The sequence below is a fragment of the Tamandua tetradactyla genome, chromosome 5 (genome assembly GCF_023851605.1).
Source record: "Tamandua tetradactyla isolate mTamTet1 chromosome 5, mTamTet1.pri, whole genome shotgun sequence".
Lineage (NCBI taxonomy): Eukaryota > Metazoa > Chordata > Mammalia > Pilosa > Myrmecophagidae > Tamandua > Tamandua tetradactyla.
Window position 1 is genome coordinate 32,579,975 of NC_135331.1, and position 14,953 is coordinate 32,594,927.

Here is a 14,953-nt window from a genome sequence, read left to right on the forward strand (position 1 = left end):
GTGCCATATAGATCTTTTTTTTTTTAAAGAAATATTCTAGTACATTTTTTAAAGAGCGTTACATTTTTTTTTCTTGGTGAAAATACTCTGACCCTCCAGAGGCATACCCACAGGTATTTAACTAAATAATTTAGCAACATGCCAGACACCACTGAAGAACAAGGATGGATGAGATGCAGTTTCTGGGTCAGTGGGCAGCAAGAAGCCAATGCAGATGGGGCTCAGGTGGAGTGATTTCCTTCAGACGCAGAATCACCTGATCAGCTCTGTGACCTCAGGCATGTGGCTTAATGAGATTTCTGTAAAGTATATTTAATAAATGTGCATTAATTAAATAGATATAAGACCATCCACTGTTTGGAGGACTTTATAAAATTTAATTCCTTTAATCCTCACTGTTATAAGCACTTGATCAATTTTAATTCCTGAAATCCTCAGGGGAGCTTGTTTTACACTTGAGTAACTGAGGCACAGAGAGGGTACGTTGCGTGTTCATAGTCACACAGAAGATGAAGAGAATGTACAAAGCACCTACCACGTTCCCTGCCTGTTGTTTTTGGGAGTGTGCTGTCATAGGGAGGAAGGTGAGAGCCAGTTGATAACCATTTTCTAGTTTGAAACTTACAGCACATCTTGAAGATCTGAAGTGTTTCATTCCTGAGTGTTCCTCTTCCTTTATTTGCAGTCCTTCCATTGATCCTCCTGACTTCCCCATGAGCTCATCCCCAGGCCTCAGAGCATTAGGCCATTCACCCCCAAGGTCACGGAACTGGTAATTGAGTCACCACCCAACTCCCTCCAATTCCAAGCGTAGAGCTCAGACCCCTCCTCCAGGTATCATAGGGCTTGGTTGCAAATTGCTGAATCCTTATATTTTCACTTGGTTGATGGGATGTCATTCCTCACCCTGTCATTTGGCTCCCATTTGATTGCTTTAAGTTTACCCCCGGGGCTAGGCACCAAGTTTGGCTTCTGGAACCGGGCTTCATGGTTGAGTGCCTAAAGTGAGCCCAATGCTGGTTGCTTCTCAATGGCCAACCGAGAAAACCCTCTAGACATGACCAACTGGGGCCCATTAAGGGACGGGGCAGGAGACCTGGGTGGATCCCACACTCCAAGCTCTAATTCCTGGGATTGGCTTCTCTGGGAGGGTCGGGGGTCAGGGCAGAGTCAGCATTTGCTGCCACAGACTGGCAGATCCCAGGCATGGCCTCTGACTGGAGACCAGGAATGCTGGGTGGAGTGTGAGTGAATAGGTCCTTTGAGCCACCCTCTGAGGAGCATACCCAGTTTCCCAGAGCTCCTGAATGAACATCTGTCCTAGCTTGCTTGGTTGCAAAAGGCCCATTGATGAGGCAGGCCTTGTGACCATCGGTGGCTGTAAGCCCAGCGTGCAGCCCAGCACTGCTTTCTGCTAAGGGTCTGCAGCATGTGGGCAGCGCCTTACCATTCACAAAGCCACTCGCACAGCTTTTCTTATTTTTGCTGCAATCGCCTGAGTATCATCTGCCTCATTCTTTAGTCGAGGTGGAATATGCGCTGTTGAGAAGCCAGTGAGGGACTCTTCGAAGACTGAAGCAGCATCCCTGTGCCTGGTGACCTCAACAGTCTCACTGTTCCATCAGCCCAAATGAAATGGGGGAAAGTACGCCTGTTGTGGGACCTCTGGGAAAGCCAGGCTGGACTTGATGCCTTTAGAATTACTATAATTTTAAAAACTTGCATGAAGAAAGCTCCAGGAGTCCTTGACATTAAGGAATTTCACTTTCAACTTCACCAGTTTCTTGTAATGTGGACCACAGAAGGCCACAAATGACCAGACCCATTTCACTTTTCAATGACCCTAATGTATCATTAGGAAATATATGCACTAGTTTTTGTTTGTTTGTTTATGTTAGGCTATATATTTGAATGGAAATATGCGTTATACTGAAATTACAGCAATCCTTACATTAAATAGTTCATTCCTATAATTCAAAAACCTAAAAGGAAAAAAAAATTGTAGCTCATACTTAAAATAATATGGCTACATATACTAATATAAAAGATTTTTAGTTTATATTTTTAAAATAATATATAAGGTCAGAATAATGATTATTAATTCTACCTGATTGACTTTGGGATTTGCTTAACTATTTTGCATTGTTATATTTTAAAAAGAGCACTTACATAAACAATTCTAGGTACACTTGAGCCCTAAAATCTATGAAGCAGGACAAGATACATTTCTTATTATATTGTTAAGGCAATTGCTGTTGACTTAAGCTGAGTTCAGTTAAGATATTCAGTGTTCCTACCCCTCATTAGATTAGAGATGCACGTGTCGCATTTACACCGATGACACCAGAGAGAATGCAGCCTCTGCACCATTGAGCAAAAGCTACGAGAAGAATCATGAGGGGCTCCAGCTTTAGGGTGGAGCAGTATAGAAAGGAGGACAACTAGAAAAGGAGGCAAAAAAAAAATGAGGCCCTATCTCTGGTGACAACCTCTGGATCAAACGGCTCCTGAAGCTTACCCACCTGTGGGTTTTTTAAACGATGGAAACTGCTAATTAAGAGTTTTGGTTTAAGCCAATTTGAGTTGTGTTTTCTGCCACTTGAACCCAAAGAATGTTGACTGATACCCTCAGTGTTGGGATAAGAAGCCGTTCTTCAGAGGCTGGTAGATACCAGCTGTCTACCTTCTGAGCCTCAGCTCTGCTCTCATTGTGAGTTAAGGCGACAGCATCTGAGCATCTGCTCACAGCCAACACTTGACAGGTTTCCCCTGGACACACAAGCTGCACATTCTAGGAGACAGGAAAGAGGGTCGTACAGGGGCCTATATGAGTATTTCAGGTGAAGCTTTTGGGAAGGACCCCAGCAGAATGAGACTTCAGGATATCAACAAATCCTGTAGCCCTGGTTAAGCATCTCTCATCTTCAGAAAAACATCCACAACAGCCAGTCCACTACAATGGACAGCCAGTCCACTACAATTACTTCACAACATTACCAAAAGGTCATGGATCACATAATTCTGCAGAGCATTTGTTTTGATCATTTATTTCTCATTCATTCACTTCCTCCTACCCTTTCTTGCTCTACCCACCTTGTCCTCTGAGGCTGCATTTGCAGCTCTTCTTCCCCACATTCTCTTCTTCCAGAACTCAGGTTCTGAGAAATGAAGGAATTTTGCACAAGAATCCCCAGTTATTGAGGGTCAGGCCACAGACATGAAGTCAAGTCTTCCAAGCCATGTGCCAATGGTTAAATTAGGTAAACTGCAGCTGTAGCCACAGGCTGTGGTTGGGAAACGAGAGCAATGTCTTTGAAAGTGCTGTGCAAACTACAAATGCAACCACTTGTGGCTACCATTTACTGGGCATCTCCAGGTGCCAGATATTTGCACATATTATCACATTACTGGCACAGAACAATTCCCCCAAGGAGGTTTTCCAGCCCCACTTCAGTATTTCCATTTTATAGATGAGGAAACAGGCTCAGAGAGAAGTGATTTTTGCTCAAGGTCATATGACTGGGTGGCCAGAGTGGAGATTTGGAATCCTGGGTGGTCTGATGTAAGAAAATTAGAAGCGGAGGCATCATGTCCTTAACTTGAGAGACAGTCTACCAGTGATGGACATCTGAGTGCCCCAACCTGCCCTCCCACCACCACCCCAAATACCGTGGGGATAAAAATCCCTGTACATGTGCCATTACAGACCTGAGTAAGAATGTATGAATATGACCCAAGGACCAGACTTAAAAAGTATAAGTATATAGGATAATGGATACTTTGATTTGCCCAGCATCCTTGGGACTTCCCATCTGTTCCAGATCTATCTGGCTTTTCTCTCTCCCTTCCCTGGGGTAGGCCCCACATTCCTGAGAGGCCCACTCTGCCCCAATGGGGCCGTAAGAGCCTACCACTGCATCTGGAGCCACTGGACAGGAAGAATATCCTCCCAGAAGATTTAAGACCAAAATATCCTTACTCACTTCCCCTTGCTGGGTTCCAGAGCCACCACCCCATTCCCATGTTTGCTGGTGCTTGATGTTAGGAACCCAGAACCCTGTGGGATGTGAAGAGTGCATAGTGAAGTCTTCAAGAATGTCTGGGCCACATGGCATCAAAGAAAAGCTGGTGAAATCAGCCAAAGCTTAAGACCCCTGCCTGGGGCTTGCCATGAGCCCCTTAGCAGCATGTTCCAAGCCCTGAAGCTCAGGCCTGTCTCTTCCGGTAACTTCCTCTCTCTGGGCCTGTCTCCACCAGTCTGTAGGGGAGCTTCAGATGGCAATATGGCTTGTGACTTGTAAACCATAAATTACTGGATTTAAAATGAGGGATTATCATTATGAAGTGAAGTCTGCTGTTGGGGGCCAAGATACAGTTGGCCCATCCTTCTCAGGATGAGCTATTAGTAAGAGCTAGTTTCAAATCCTGACTGTGCCACTTAGGCAACGACTCCACTTCACAGCACCTCAGTTTCCTTAACTGTGAAATGGGACCAATAAGTATCTATCTCATTGCTAAAAGTTATGAGATGATGTAACTTTTGGAAAACAGTCTGACAGATCTTCAAACAATCAGTTACCATGTGACCCCCAAATTCTACTTAAGAGAAATGAAAACATATGACTACACAAAAACTTCTACATGAATTTTCATAGCAGCAGCATTCACGATAGCTAAAATGTGGAAACAACCCAAATGTCCATCATCTGATGAATGGGTAAATAAAATGTAGTATATCCAAAAATGGAATATCATGAAAAGAAATGAAGTTCTGATACATGTTCCAATATGGATGAAACTTGAAGACTTCAGGTTGAGTGAAATGAGCCAAAAAGAAAAGGACAAATGGGTGATTTCATTCACATGTAATGTCAGGGAAAGGCAATTCCATAGAATCAAATTTCATTAGTGGTTGTCAGGGGCTAGCGGGGAGTGGGGGGGCTAGGGAGTGATTACTAATGGATACCCAGTTTCTGTTTTGGGTGATGAAAATGTCCAAAATTTAAACTACAGTAGTAATTACACAACTCTTTAAATATACTAAAATTCATTGAATTGTACACTTTAAACGGGTGAATTTTATGGTATGTGAATTATATCATTGAATATAACGGGTGAATTTTAAGTCGTGTGAATTATGTCTCAATAAAGCTGTTGGGGACAAAAAAAAAGATTACCAGATAAAGTAGGTAGAGCTTGGGACCATGCATGGCTCAATAAATGTCGGTCATTATTCTTAATTAATTCTCCCAAGAGCTAACTTAAAATCCTAGATGCAGAGGGCAGGGGGACAGGGTGGCCAAACCCCTATTTCTGGCTGGGCCTTTCGGCCGCTGTGTGTCCCCAGGCAAGTCCCTGAACCTATTTGGGTCTCCTCAGAGTGCCTCAAAAAATGAGTGGGTGGAACAATCACCACCCGCGTCCCTGGGATCTCACGAGGGGTCGGGGCGCCAGAGGCTGATGCGGAATCCGCGACGGACGCCCTCCGCCACCTTCCTGCGCGTAGCTGCAGATGGCAGGCCAAGCCCAGGCCAGGCCCAGAGCAACCCGGAAAGGCCGGAGAGGAGTTAGTCCAGGTGAGTTGTAGTGATTGGCAGCCTGGGGCACTGGCTCGGGGACGACTGCCCCGCCTCCTCACGTCGGGCCCTTTGGCGCCAGCCTGGGGAGGTGGGCGGGGCTAGGGGTTCGCGGTGACCATTGGGCGTGGGGAAGGAACGCCTGGGTGGGCCTGGAGCCCCGCCCCCGGCAGCGCGGTGGCCAATGGGCGGGGTGGCGGCGGCGGCCCGGAGGCCGAGGCGGCTGAGGCGGCTGAGGTGGCTGAGGCGGCCGCGGAGGCTGAGGTGGCGGGCGCGGCCGGGATGGCGAAGAGCCGCGGAGAGAACGGGCCGCGCGCGCCCGCGGCCGGCGGGAGCTTGTCGGGGACCCGGGAGAGCCTGACGCCCGGCGCCGACTCCGCCACGGCCGACGAGCTCAGCTCTCTCGGCTCCGACTCGGAGGCCAACGGCTTCGCCGAGCGCCGCATCGACAAGTTCGGCTTCATCGTGGGCGCGCAGGGCGCGGAGGGCGCGTGAGTAGCGCGGCGGCCCGGGCGGGGCGCGGGACCCGCGGCGGGGCGAGGCGGGGCGGCTCGACGCAGACCGAGCTGCGGTCGGGACCGGCCGACAGGCCGCCCCCCCAACTGGGGACCGTCGCCCCCGTCTCTCCCGGGCCCCACCCCCACCTCCACCCCAGACAAATTGACCCGCCCCTCAGCTGCCGGCCTACTTCCGACCTAGGGACAGACAGACCGACCCCCTCCCCGTTCGCCCCCCATCCTACGATAGACTGACCCGCTCCTCACCGCCAAGCCCATTTCCGACGTAGGGACCCACCCACCGCTCCTCTCCCCTGTGCCCCTTATTCCCCGACCCAGACCAACTGACTGGGCCCCCACGGGAGGGTCACCAGTGCCCTCTTCCCAATCTGGGGACAGCCCGACAGACACGTGCCCCATCCCACCACGGCCACCGGGCCTTAGGGCTAATTGCCTTTGCCGTCCCCTGACAGACTCAGAGAGGGCTGGCATCCCCCCACCCCTGCTCCCCAGTAGCCAACAGAGACTCTCCACTTCCCCCTTCTCTGACACAGACACACAGAGGCCCTACTGCCCCGCTACCCCTGCACCAGAAGACCTTAGGCAGACTTCAGGTCAAACGGCCCCATCCCACCCCACCCAAGAACAGACTGCCCCTTACCTTGAGACACACAGATCTCTGGAGGGAATCCTTTCAGACAGTCTCAGTCTGGGACAGTCTGTCCCTTCCCCACATGGAAGAGCAAGACAATGTCCCCACTCCAGGACTGGAGGAAGATTTCTCCTCTGTCACTTGCAGTGGTCAGGCACTTCACCTTCCTAGTCCCTACAGGCTGACAGAGCCTCACCTCCAAGACAGAGGGTAACTCCAGCAGCCACAGGAGCCAGCAGATAGATTCTGTGTGTACTGTGCAGAGACACCAGGGTCCCTGCTTATTTAGCATACCTAGATCCTCCTCCCACCCTCAGAGTCCAGAGGCACCCAGCTGGCAGGTGGGGAAATGTGAGGCCCTAAAATGGGCAGCCATACTCTTGCACTGGCTTGCAGTCTCCCTAGGAAAGATGGACTGCAGACCCCATTCCCACCCCAGCTGGCCTGTCACATGAGACCAGCGGTTTGCACAGAACTGCCAAATCTCCCTGGTGATCTGCCTTCCCTTCAACGTAGTCTCATATGATCAGTCACCTGTGGCAGCCTGTTGGGCCCAGCCATGACCTTACTCCAGAGACTGGCCTTCCTCCCCTTCTCTGACCAGTTGTGGCTGCCCAGGGCTCCCCCAGCCTCTCTCATGACTTGTGGCAGTGTCTTGACTATCTGTTAGAACCCTGCCCCCCACAAGCAGCCCCATAAAGGTCACTTCCTGGATATTCCCAGTCCTAAAGCTTCTCATTCATCAGGCCTCCTCTCCCTTGAAGAAATCTAGGCTCCTCCTCTAAATCCCTCCTACACACCCACTTGTTCTGTCTCCTCTAGCCTCTCACCACTTTCAGCAGGCTAAGCCTAGTCTAGGCCAGGGCTCTGAGAGCACACCTCATTCTGATTGATCCCTCACTCTGACTAGATTCTTTGTTACAGTTCCCCAGGGATTAGCTTGTAAGACCCCAAAGCAAATTTAGAATGTGTTTCTGAATTGGGGTACCAGGGATCAGAACTCTGGGAGGTAGAGGGGAGGGGTCTTGAGAACTGGGGAAGGAATTCTCAGTTGCATTTGTGGGATCTTGGAAGGAAGAGTTCAGATTTGTCAGTGAATTCTAGGATGTGACAATTCCTAGTATGTGCTCCTTAGAGTAGTTAACCAGCTCTCACGATGCAGTGTGATACAGTGGGAAAAGGCCAGACAGGAATCACACTTGCTGGCTGTGTGACCTTCAGCAAGATCCTGAATTTCTGAGCCTGTTTACCTACCATAAAGGGCAACAATAACACCTACACGCTGGTGGGAGTCGATTGTGGGAATCAAAGGAGATCAGGTGTGTGGAGGTGCCTAGCACAGTGCCTGGCACAAGTACTAGTGGCCCAGAAAGTATTAATTTCTTTTCTTTTTCCTTCTAAGTGTCTGAGAATTGACGAGAAAAATGAGGGAGCACCTAGGTATTTGTGGACAGCAAGTGGTCCCAGTGGAAGTGCCTTCCTTTGGCTGTAGTCCCCAACCAGGCAGACATCTTTCTTCCCCACCCCCCCAACCACACCCAGGATGTGGCTCTGCAGGCTCCCTCTGTATCACCAGTGTCTATAGAGCTGGGGCTGAGGTGGAGTCCCAGGTCCACTCTTCCCTCCCTGCCTCACTTTCTTGACCTTGTTGGTCAACCTAAAATCTCTGGTGTCTGAAAGCATGAATGTTCCTTGCTTAGTAAATATTGTGGTTCAAAAAAAAACTAAGAGTAAGTCCCTGCCCAAGGCTACAGAGGGGAAGTTATGGGAAGTTTCAGGGTGACCTCCCTGAACCCTGTCTCATGGTTGAGGGTTAGGAGTCCATGTGCTATCCCAGAGAAGTGAAACATTAGCACTGATGGCTGCAGTAGAGTTGGTGGGGACTCTGACTCCAGATTAAAGGTCCATTTGAGCCAGCCTGGACCAAAGGTTGTCTCAAGATGGCCAGTTTTGGCAGTTGCTGGAGTTTGGGGGTGGGAAAGAAAGCAGGTTAGAGGTTACCCTTATTCAGGTAGCTGTCAGATACCTGCTGAGAGTTGATCATAAAATCATAGATTGTTTGAGTTGGAAGAAATCTGAAGAGTGGCCAGTTTAGGCCTTATTTATACAGATGAGGAAACTGAGGCCCAGAGACGAGAATGATGTAATATCATGCAGTTTATTAATGACACAACCAAGACCTGAGCTCAGAGTTTCTGACTCCTAAGTCAGGTCAGGTCCCACTGTCTTCAGCATCCATTGATATGGTTTTTGGGAAAGGTGCTGGTAAGGTAGAACAGAAAGTTCCTAGCAGGGACCTGCCTACCCTCACCTTCCCTGGCTTAGCTCAGCACCTTTGGCCCCCTCGGGAGTTTAGGAGGCTAACAGGGCTGCCCAGTAAGAGTGTGTCATCGTTATCAGATGCATTAGACTGATGAACTTCAGGGCTGGAACCAAGCTTATTCACTTTTTTCTCTTGAGCATCTGTCTAATGTAAGGCCTGAAGTGGAATAAATGCTCAATTAATATTTATTTACTGTGAAACATTCAAGTCAGAAAGCTAGAAATGACCCTAGGTTTGCCATCAACATGCTGATAGCTAAAGTGAAACCTGAGAGAAATGATTAGCTTAACTCTTTAGTCAGTTAGGAACAAAGCCAGGAATTGAACCCAGAACTCCTGATTCCCAGCCCTAAGCACTTTCCCCTTCTTCACTTGGTCTGTCTTCTTAGTCTTCCCTGCAGGGAACCTTAGGTGGGTCTGAGATGGGCCCTTCCTGCTCTTGAACTAGTAGCCAGTGAGTGGGGAGAGGCAAGAAAATAGCCAATCAGCTCAGGGCCCTGTGAGTGGTGACGGCATGAATAGGGATACTGGCAGCATTCGTTCTTTTGACTTGTCTGGGGACTGAACTGGGTGTTGAAGTGCAGGATGGACCAGGATGAGAATGAATGTTCTCAGCAGGGAAGGGTGGAAACAGTGATGGAGTGATGTTACTGTTCCTAATACTTTGGGATAGGAAGAGCAGACTTGTTTAGGGTCCCTTCTGCAGCAGAGAAGCGGGTGGTTAGAAAGGAAAAGAAGGGGTTTTACCTGATAACATTTGAATATCAGAGGAGCCTCCTGTCCAGAGATGGCCTGAGAGAGAGGTGGGTCCCTCACCTCTTCTTTTACCAGGTAATTGCCACCTATTTTCTACCCAGCTTCAGTCTGCTCAGTGCCACAAGCCAGATGAGGTGAGGAGCTGTGCTCTCAGGTTCCTGTTAGGGGAGTGAGGGATCTGAGCTGGGTGCAGGGAGAAACATCTGGAGCAGCAGTATTGTGTCTGCGTTCCCTGGGCCCTCCACTGCTTCTCACCAACTATGCTGGCCTTATACTTTGGAAACCATAAAACTGCCTTAATTGGTATCCCTATAGTTTGGTCTGTGTCAGTTTTTATTGGGGTGGGGCCAGAGCCCTCCTTGCTTTCCCACTACTTAACATCCTCTTTCCTTGAGGTAGTACAGGTCCCAGAAGAGCATGGCACTGGCAAAGTAGTGGTCCCTGGGTGGCCCATCTGGAAGGAGGCTGCTGCACATGTGAGGCCTCTAGAACGCAGATCATCCCATTCTCTCTTCTCCTTCCCTTCCCCCAGCCTCTAAGGAAAATCCTGTTTGGTGGCCATGTGGGTGTTCTAGGGCCTCAAACAAGACCTGACTTGGTAAGGGAGGGGACTAGTGTACCAGCTGCTGCCCTGGGAAGGTGCCTGTGTGTCCTCCTGCTAAGAAACCCTAATCTGTGGGAAAGAGATAAGGCACTGGAGCCTGCTTGATGTTTTGTCCTCTCAGCATCTGGGTCTGAAACAGGACCTCTACAGGGCCAATCAGGCTGGCCCTGGTCCAGCCACCCAATCTGTTTACACTGAGGAAGGGGAAAGAAGGTGCTTGGTGCTCCTTCCTCACGTAAGTTCTGGAGTTCAACTGTCTGTGTGGCCTTGGATACATTGCTTTATTTTGAGCCCAGTTTCTCACCTGTGAAGAATTGTTGTAAGGCTCAGATAAGCTGGTATTTGAAAATATCCTGGCACACAGTAGTGCTCAATTAATGTTAGTCTATCTCTTAAAGCTTGGAGTACCTAGAAGTCCTGTTTTCATTTTCTGCTTCCTATCTCTGGCTGTAATGATGAGTGTCAGTGAAGCCCAGCCCCTGTGTCCAGGAAAAAGAACACAGCGAACCCTAATTTTCTCCTGCGAGGTAGTTATCCCTATTCCGTAGACATACACACTGGAGTCAGAGAAGAAAGTTCTCAAGGTCTGCCAGTTGGAGGATGACAGAACTAGAGCTAGAACCTGTTTCCCAACACCGAATCCATAACTAAGTCTTGTTAAGGTGGCTGTAAGCAGGGTGCCAGATGCTCACCTGTTCCTGAGACCACCCCCCACAGCCAGGGTAGGAGTCAGCAGGAACCTGGCTACCTCCTCATTCTAGTTTAGAGGGCAAGATAGGTCTTAGTTCAGCGAAAGTCCATAACTAAGTCCAAGTCAGAGAAAGATCCATTGAGGAAGATGCTTGAGGAGGCCCTAGAATCATGATCAGATCAGGCCAGGTCCTAGCCTTCCCATAGGCCAGAGTACCCAGCACACTCGTCTTGACCCCAAAAGCTGCATAATGGCCACCTGACTTTGATATCTAATCTGTTCCTTTTGCAAGAACCGTCTCTTTGTAGGAAAGGCAAGGATTATGGTCCTTATACAGGTGAGGACATCGAGGTTTACAGTTAATTAACAGTGGAGCTGGATCAGGGAAGCATCCCAGATCTTCTGACTCTCAGCCCTGTGTTTCTCCAACTACATGACACTTCCCAGTCTCTTCCTCACTGTCAAGCAGGTTGAGCTTCTAGACCCAGGATGTATTCCCCACCAGAGTAGAGTCCTTTTATTGTCTGATCCCTTTCTTTATCCTACAGGTAGCACACACCTGAGGAGGTGGAGGCCTTCTTTAGCTGATTTGTCTGCCCATGCTAGATCTGTTGCTATCCTGGGGCCCAGGAATCCTCCCTAGCAGCGTGGGAACCATCCTGACCACCCCACTGGCAAATCAATGCTCCTGATACTTAAGCTCCTTAGAAGCCACCTTTCCAGGATTTCAGGGCAGCTGCCAACTTTGGCTTTCCTTATCTTCTCTTACTCTTTCCCTCCCCCATCCTTCCTACCCCTCATCTCACCCTATTCCACTACATGCCCTCATCCAACTCCTCAAAACGCTGTTATAGCTTAGCTCTTGTTTAGATTCGGAAGTAGGCAGCAGATTCCATAGTATGGGAGAGCAAGCAAAGGCTTACTTTTGACAGTTTATCCATTTTTGTTGAAGTTATTTATATTTATTGAGCACCTGCTCTGCCAGGCCCCATGACTGGTACAAGGATATATCGCTGAGCAAGATGTCTGTGTCATGTTGCCTTCAAGGAGTTCACAGACTGGGTGGAAAATAGACCCATGGAACAAATTGTTACAATGTTGAGTAATAAAGGCTGTAATTGAGGTGTGTGGTTGTTCTGGAAGTATAGATGAAGCAGCAGTCAGTTCTGCCTATGGGAGCCCTGGCATTTGATTCAGGCCTCAGAAAGGATAAGGAAAGACATTCCATTTGGGAATACATATACAAGTTTCCCCCAAAAGCCAGGTGTTTAAGGAATGTGGTATACCAAAAAGAGAGGTGGTGAGACGAATAGGAGGCAAAGAAAGAAGATCCAGCAGGCTGTTCCTATCCTCTGATGTCAGGCTGAGCCTTTGTATTTCATAAAGGTCAGCCTGATGCTGGTGTGGAAGATGGGGTATAGAGGAGCCAGGCTGTGGGTAGTAAGACTTGTCGGGCAGTGGGAGAGTCTAGGACATCCCAGAAGGGCTATGGTGAGTCTGGAAGAGGTCTGAAACTATGAGATCAGCAAATGAGTAGGACTTGGTGCCTGATTGGCTGTGTGAATGACGTGGAAGGCTCTGGACGCCTTGAGACAAGCTGACGTGGCCCTGGCCTCTCACAGGCCCTTCTGCTCAGATGGAGGGAAGACCATCTGTGACCTTCCTCTAAAGTGGGCAGTAGGCTGCTGCTGACTCTGCTTTGTCACATCCCTGGTCTCCTCAAGGTTCCTGGCATGGCTTGCACACCCAGGGCAGATTAAGGGGTTCTTTGTCTCATCCCAGTAGAAGAGCAAGTTAGCCTGGTAGGGGAGGAGGGGAGACAGCAGTACTGAGCTTTGGGATCTGACCTGTAAACATTGGATGGCAGGCAAGGCTGCAAGTTGGGCATGCTTCTCTCCAAATAGAGAGGAGTGAGGCTTGAGAGTCTGGAAAATCTATTTTAGGGTGGTGTGGCTGCTGGGGAGAGTAGTTTTGGGGCTTTAGATAGAGCACACACTAATCAATGGAAAGCAGATGGCAGCCAAGGGCCAGCTTAACCTAACCTTGAGTCTTTGTTCTGTTCCTAGAGCTGGTTCCTCAGGGACAGATGGAAGCAGTTCCAGTACCTGTGATAAGGCAAATCCCCAGCACTTAGGGGTATCACCTGCTTCTTGAAGATGAGCGATTCTAGTGAGAAAAGTAGATTTAGGCATGTGGGAAAGGACCCTGAACAAGGCGCAGGCATCAGGCTGCACCATCTGACTCTTAGGTGTGTGACTTAGGTCTCTCCTCCTGGCCATGGGACTAATACTTCCAGGTTTCACTCAGCAGTTACTATGTGTGTGGCCCTGTGCAAGGCTCAGGACACACAAACCTGGTACTTGTCCTCACTCAATTTACAGCCTAGCAGGGAGGTCAGACGTGAAACGTAGTTATAGGAGTGACGTGTGCACAAGAGGATTGTGAGGCTTAATGGAAGAATGGATTAGGAGCATAGTGTGAATAAAGACTGCTTAACAGGGATCAGGAGTCCCAAATCCTGGGCCTCATTGGGCCACCGACTAGCTGTGTGACCTTGAGAAGGTTGCTTGATCTTTCTAAGCTTCAGTGTCCCCCACATATAAAATACTTCTGTTGTAATAATAGGATATTGACAAGCTCTTCTACCATCCTGAGACTGACGCTATTTTGCAAGTTCTTTATGAAGTGCCAAGTAAGTGCAAAAGCTCATCACAGCACAGCCTGCAGGCCCATGTTCCCAACATGCTCTGTTCCTCTCATGAGAGGATCTGTCCCTCATGCACAGGACTATAGCCCTCATGTCCTTGGGGGTGTAATCAGACAAAGGTTGCTTTGATTTCTCTGGTTCTTTAGTCTGCATAGTGCTTACATTCCTGATGCTTTGCATTAATCCTTACAGGAGCAATGGGGAATTGGTAGGGTAAGTATTATTTTACCCTGTTTGTACATAAGGAAACTGAGGCTGAGCAAGTGATGGAACTGGCCTGGGACTCAGGATTGTTCCTTCCCAATTATCAAGCTTGGCAAAGCTGGGGGCTGTACTATGACCTCTCCTTCCCCCACCCTGAACCCCACCAGCCTTGGAACTTCAGCTCAGTTCCAGATGTCTACATTTCTCTTTACAGGCTTCTTGGGCTGATTTTGTTGCTGAGTTATGTGATAGTGGCACACCTTAGCCCTTTAGAAGACCCAGAAATGAATGGCAAACTTCCCGTCCCAGGTTTCCACACACAGATGTGTACCCCAAGACAAGATGGGAGCAGCTGGGTAGTGAGGGAGCCACAGCATAAGTGTGGAGAACTCTTGCTTCTCTCACTGGACTCTGCCCTGGGCTCCAGGCATCCAGAGGTGATCCTTCCCAGCCAGCCACTTTTACAGTTTGCTGTTTCTTTCCTTTATCTCTCTAACTTGGCTTCATACAAAAGGAGAACCTAAACTTGGGCCTGGGAGAGCCCAGGTTTTAGACACCAGTAGACCTGGTCTCAACTCCTGGCTCTGTCATTTTCTAGCCATGTGCTCTCTCTGAGTCTCAAAATGGGTTAAATGATACTATTGGGAGGGGGAGGGGGTGGTGTTATAAGGTGAGGTTCATAAAGCATCCAGCAGTGCCTGCCACCAAGTAAGGGTTCCAGTGGTACATGGTAGCTCTTAAAGAGGGTGAATTAACTTATGAGATTTCATGTCAGGACTGTGGCATAATTTTAAGGGAGCAAGAGATCCAGATTCCCCTTCGTGGTTGGGAGCTTCCTGGCCTGCCAGCACAAGTTGGGAATCCCCCCATCAGTTCCTCACTGAGTCATTTGGAGCAAGTCTCCCAGGCAGCACTGACTCCAAAAGCCATGGTCTGAGGCCCTT

At 49.0% G+C, this 14,953-nt stretch overlaps 1 protein-coding gene across 4 annotated transcripts in view; it reads left to right on the forward strand.

Moving 5' to 3' along the window:
- The first annotated feature begins 5,797 nt into the window (after nt 1-5,797).
- The window catches only part of TBC1D10A (TBC1 domain family member 10A), a 29,867-nt gene continuing 20,711 nt past the window's right edge, over nt 5,798-14,953 (forward strand). For 3 of the 4 annotated variants that reach the window (XM_077160580.1, XM_077160582.1, XM_077160584.1), the window contains exon 1: nt 5,798-6,067. In XM_077160580.1, coding sequence (XP_077016695.1) covers nt 5,859-6,067 — 209 coding nt within the window. In that variant the 5' untranslated portion in view covers nt 5,798-5,858. Of the gene's footprint in view, nt 6,068-6,308; nt 6,936-14,953 lie in introns of those variants that run through there. The other variant, XM_077160581.1, reaches the window with a different exon arrangement.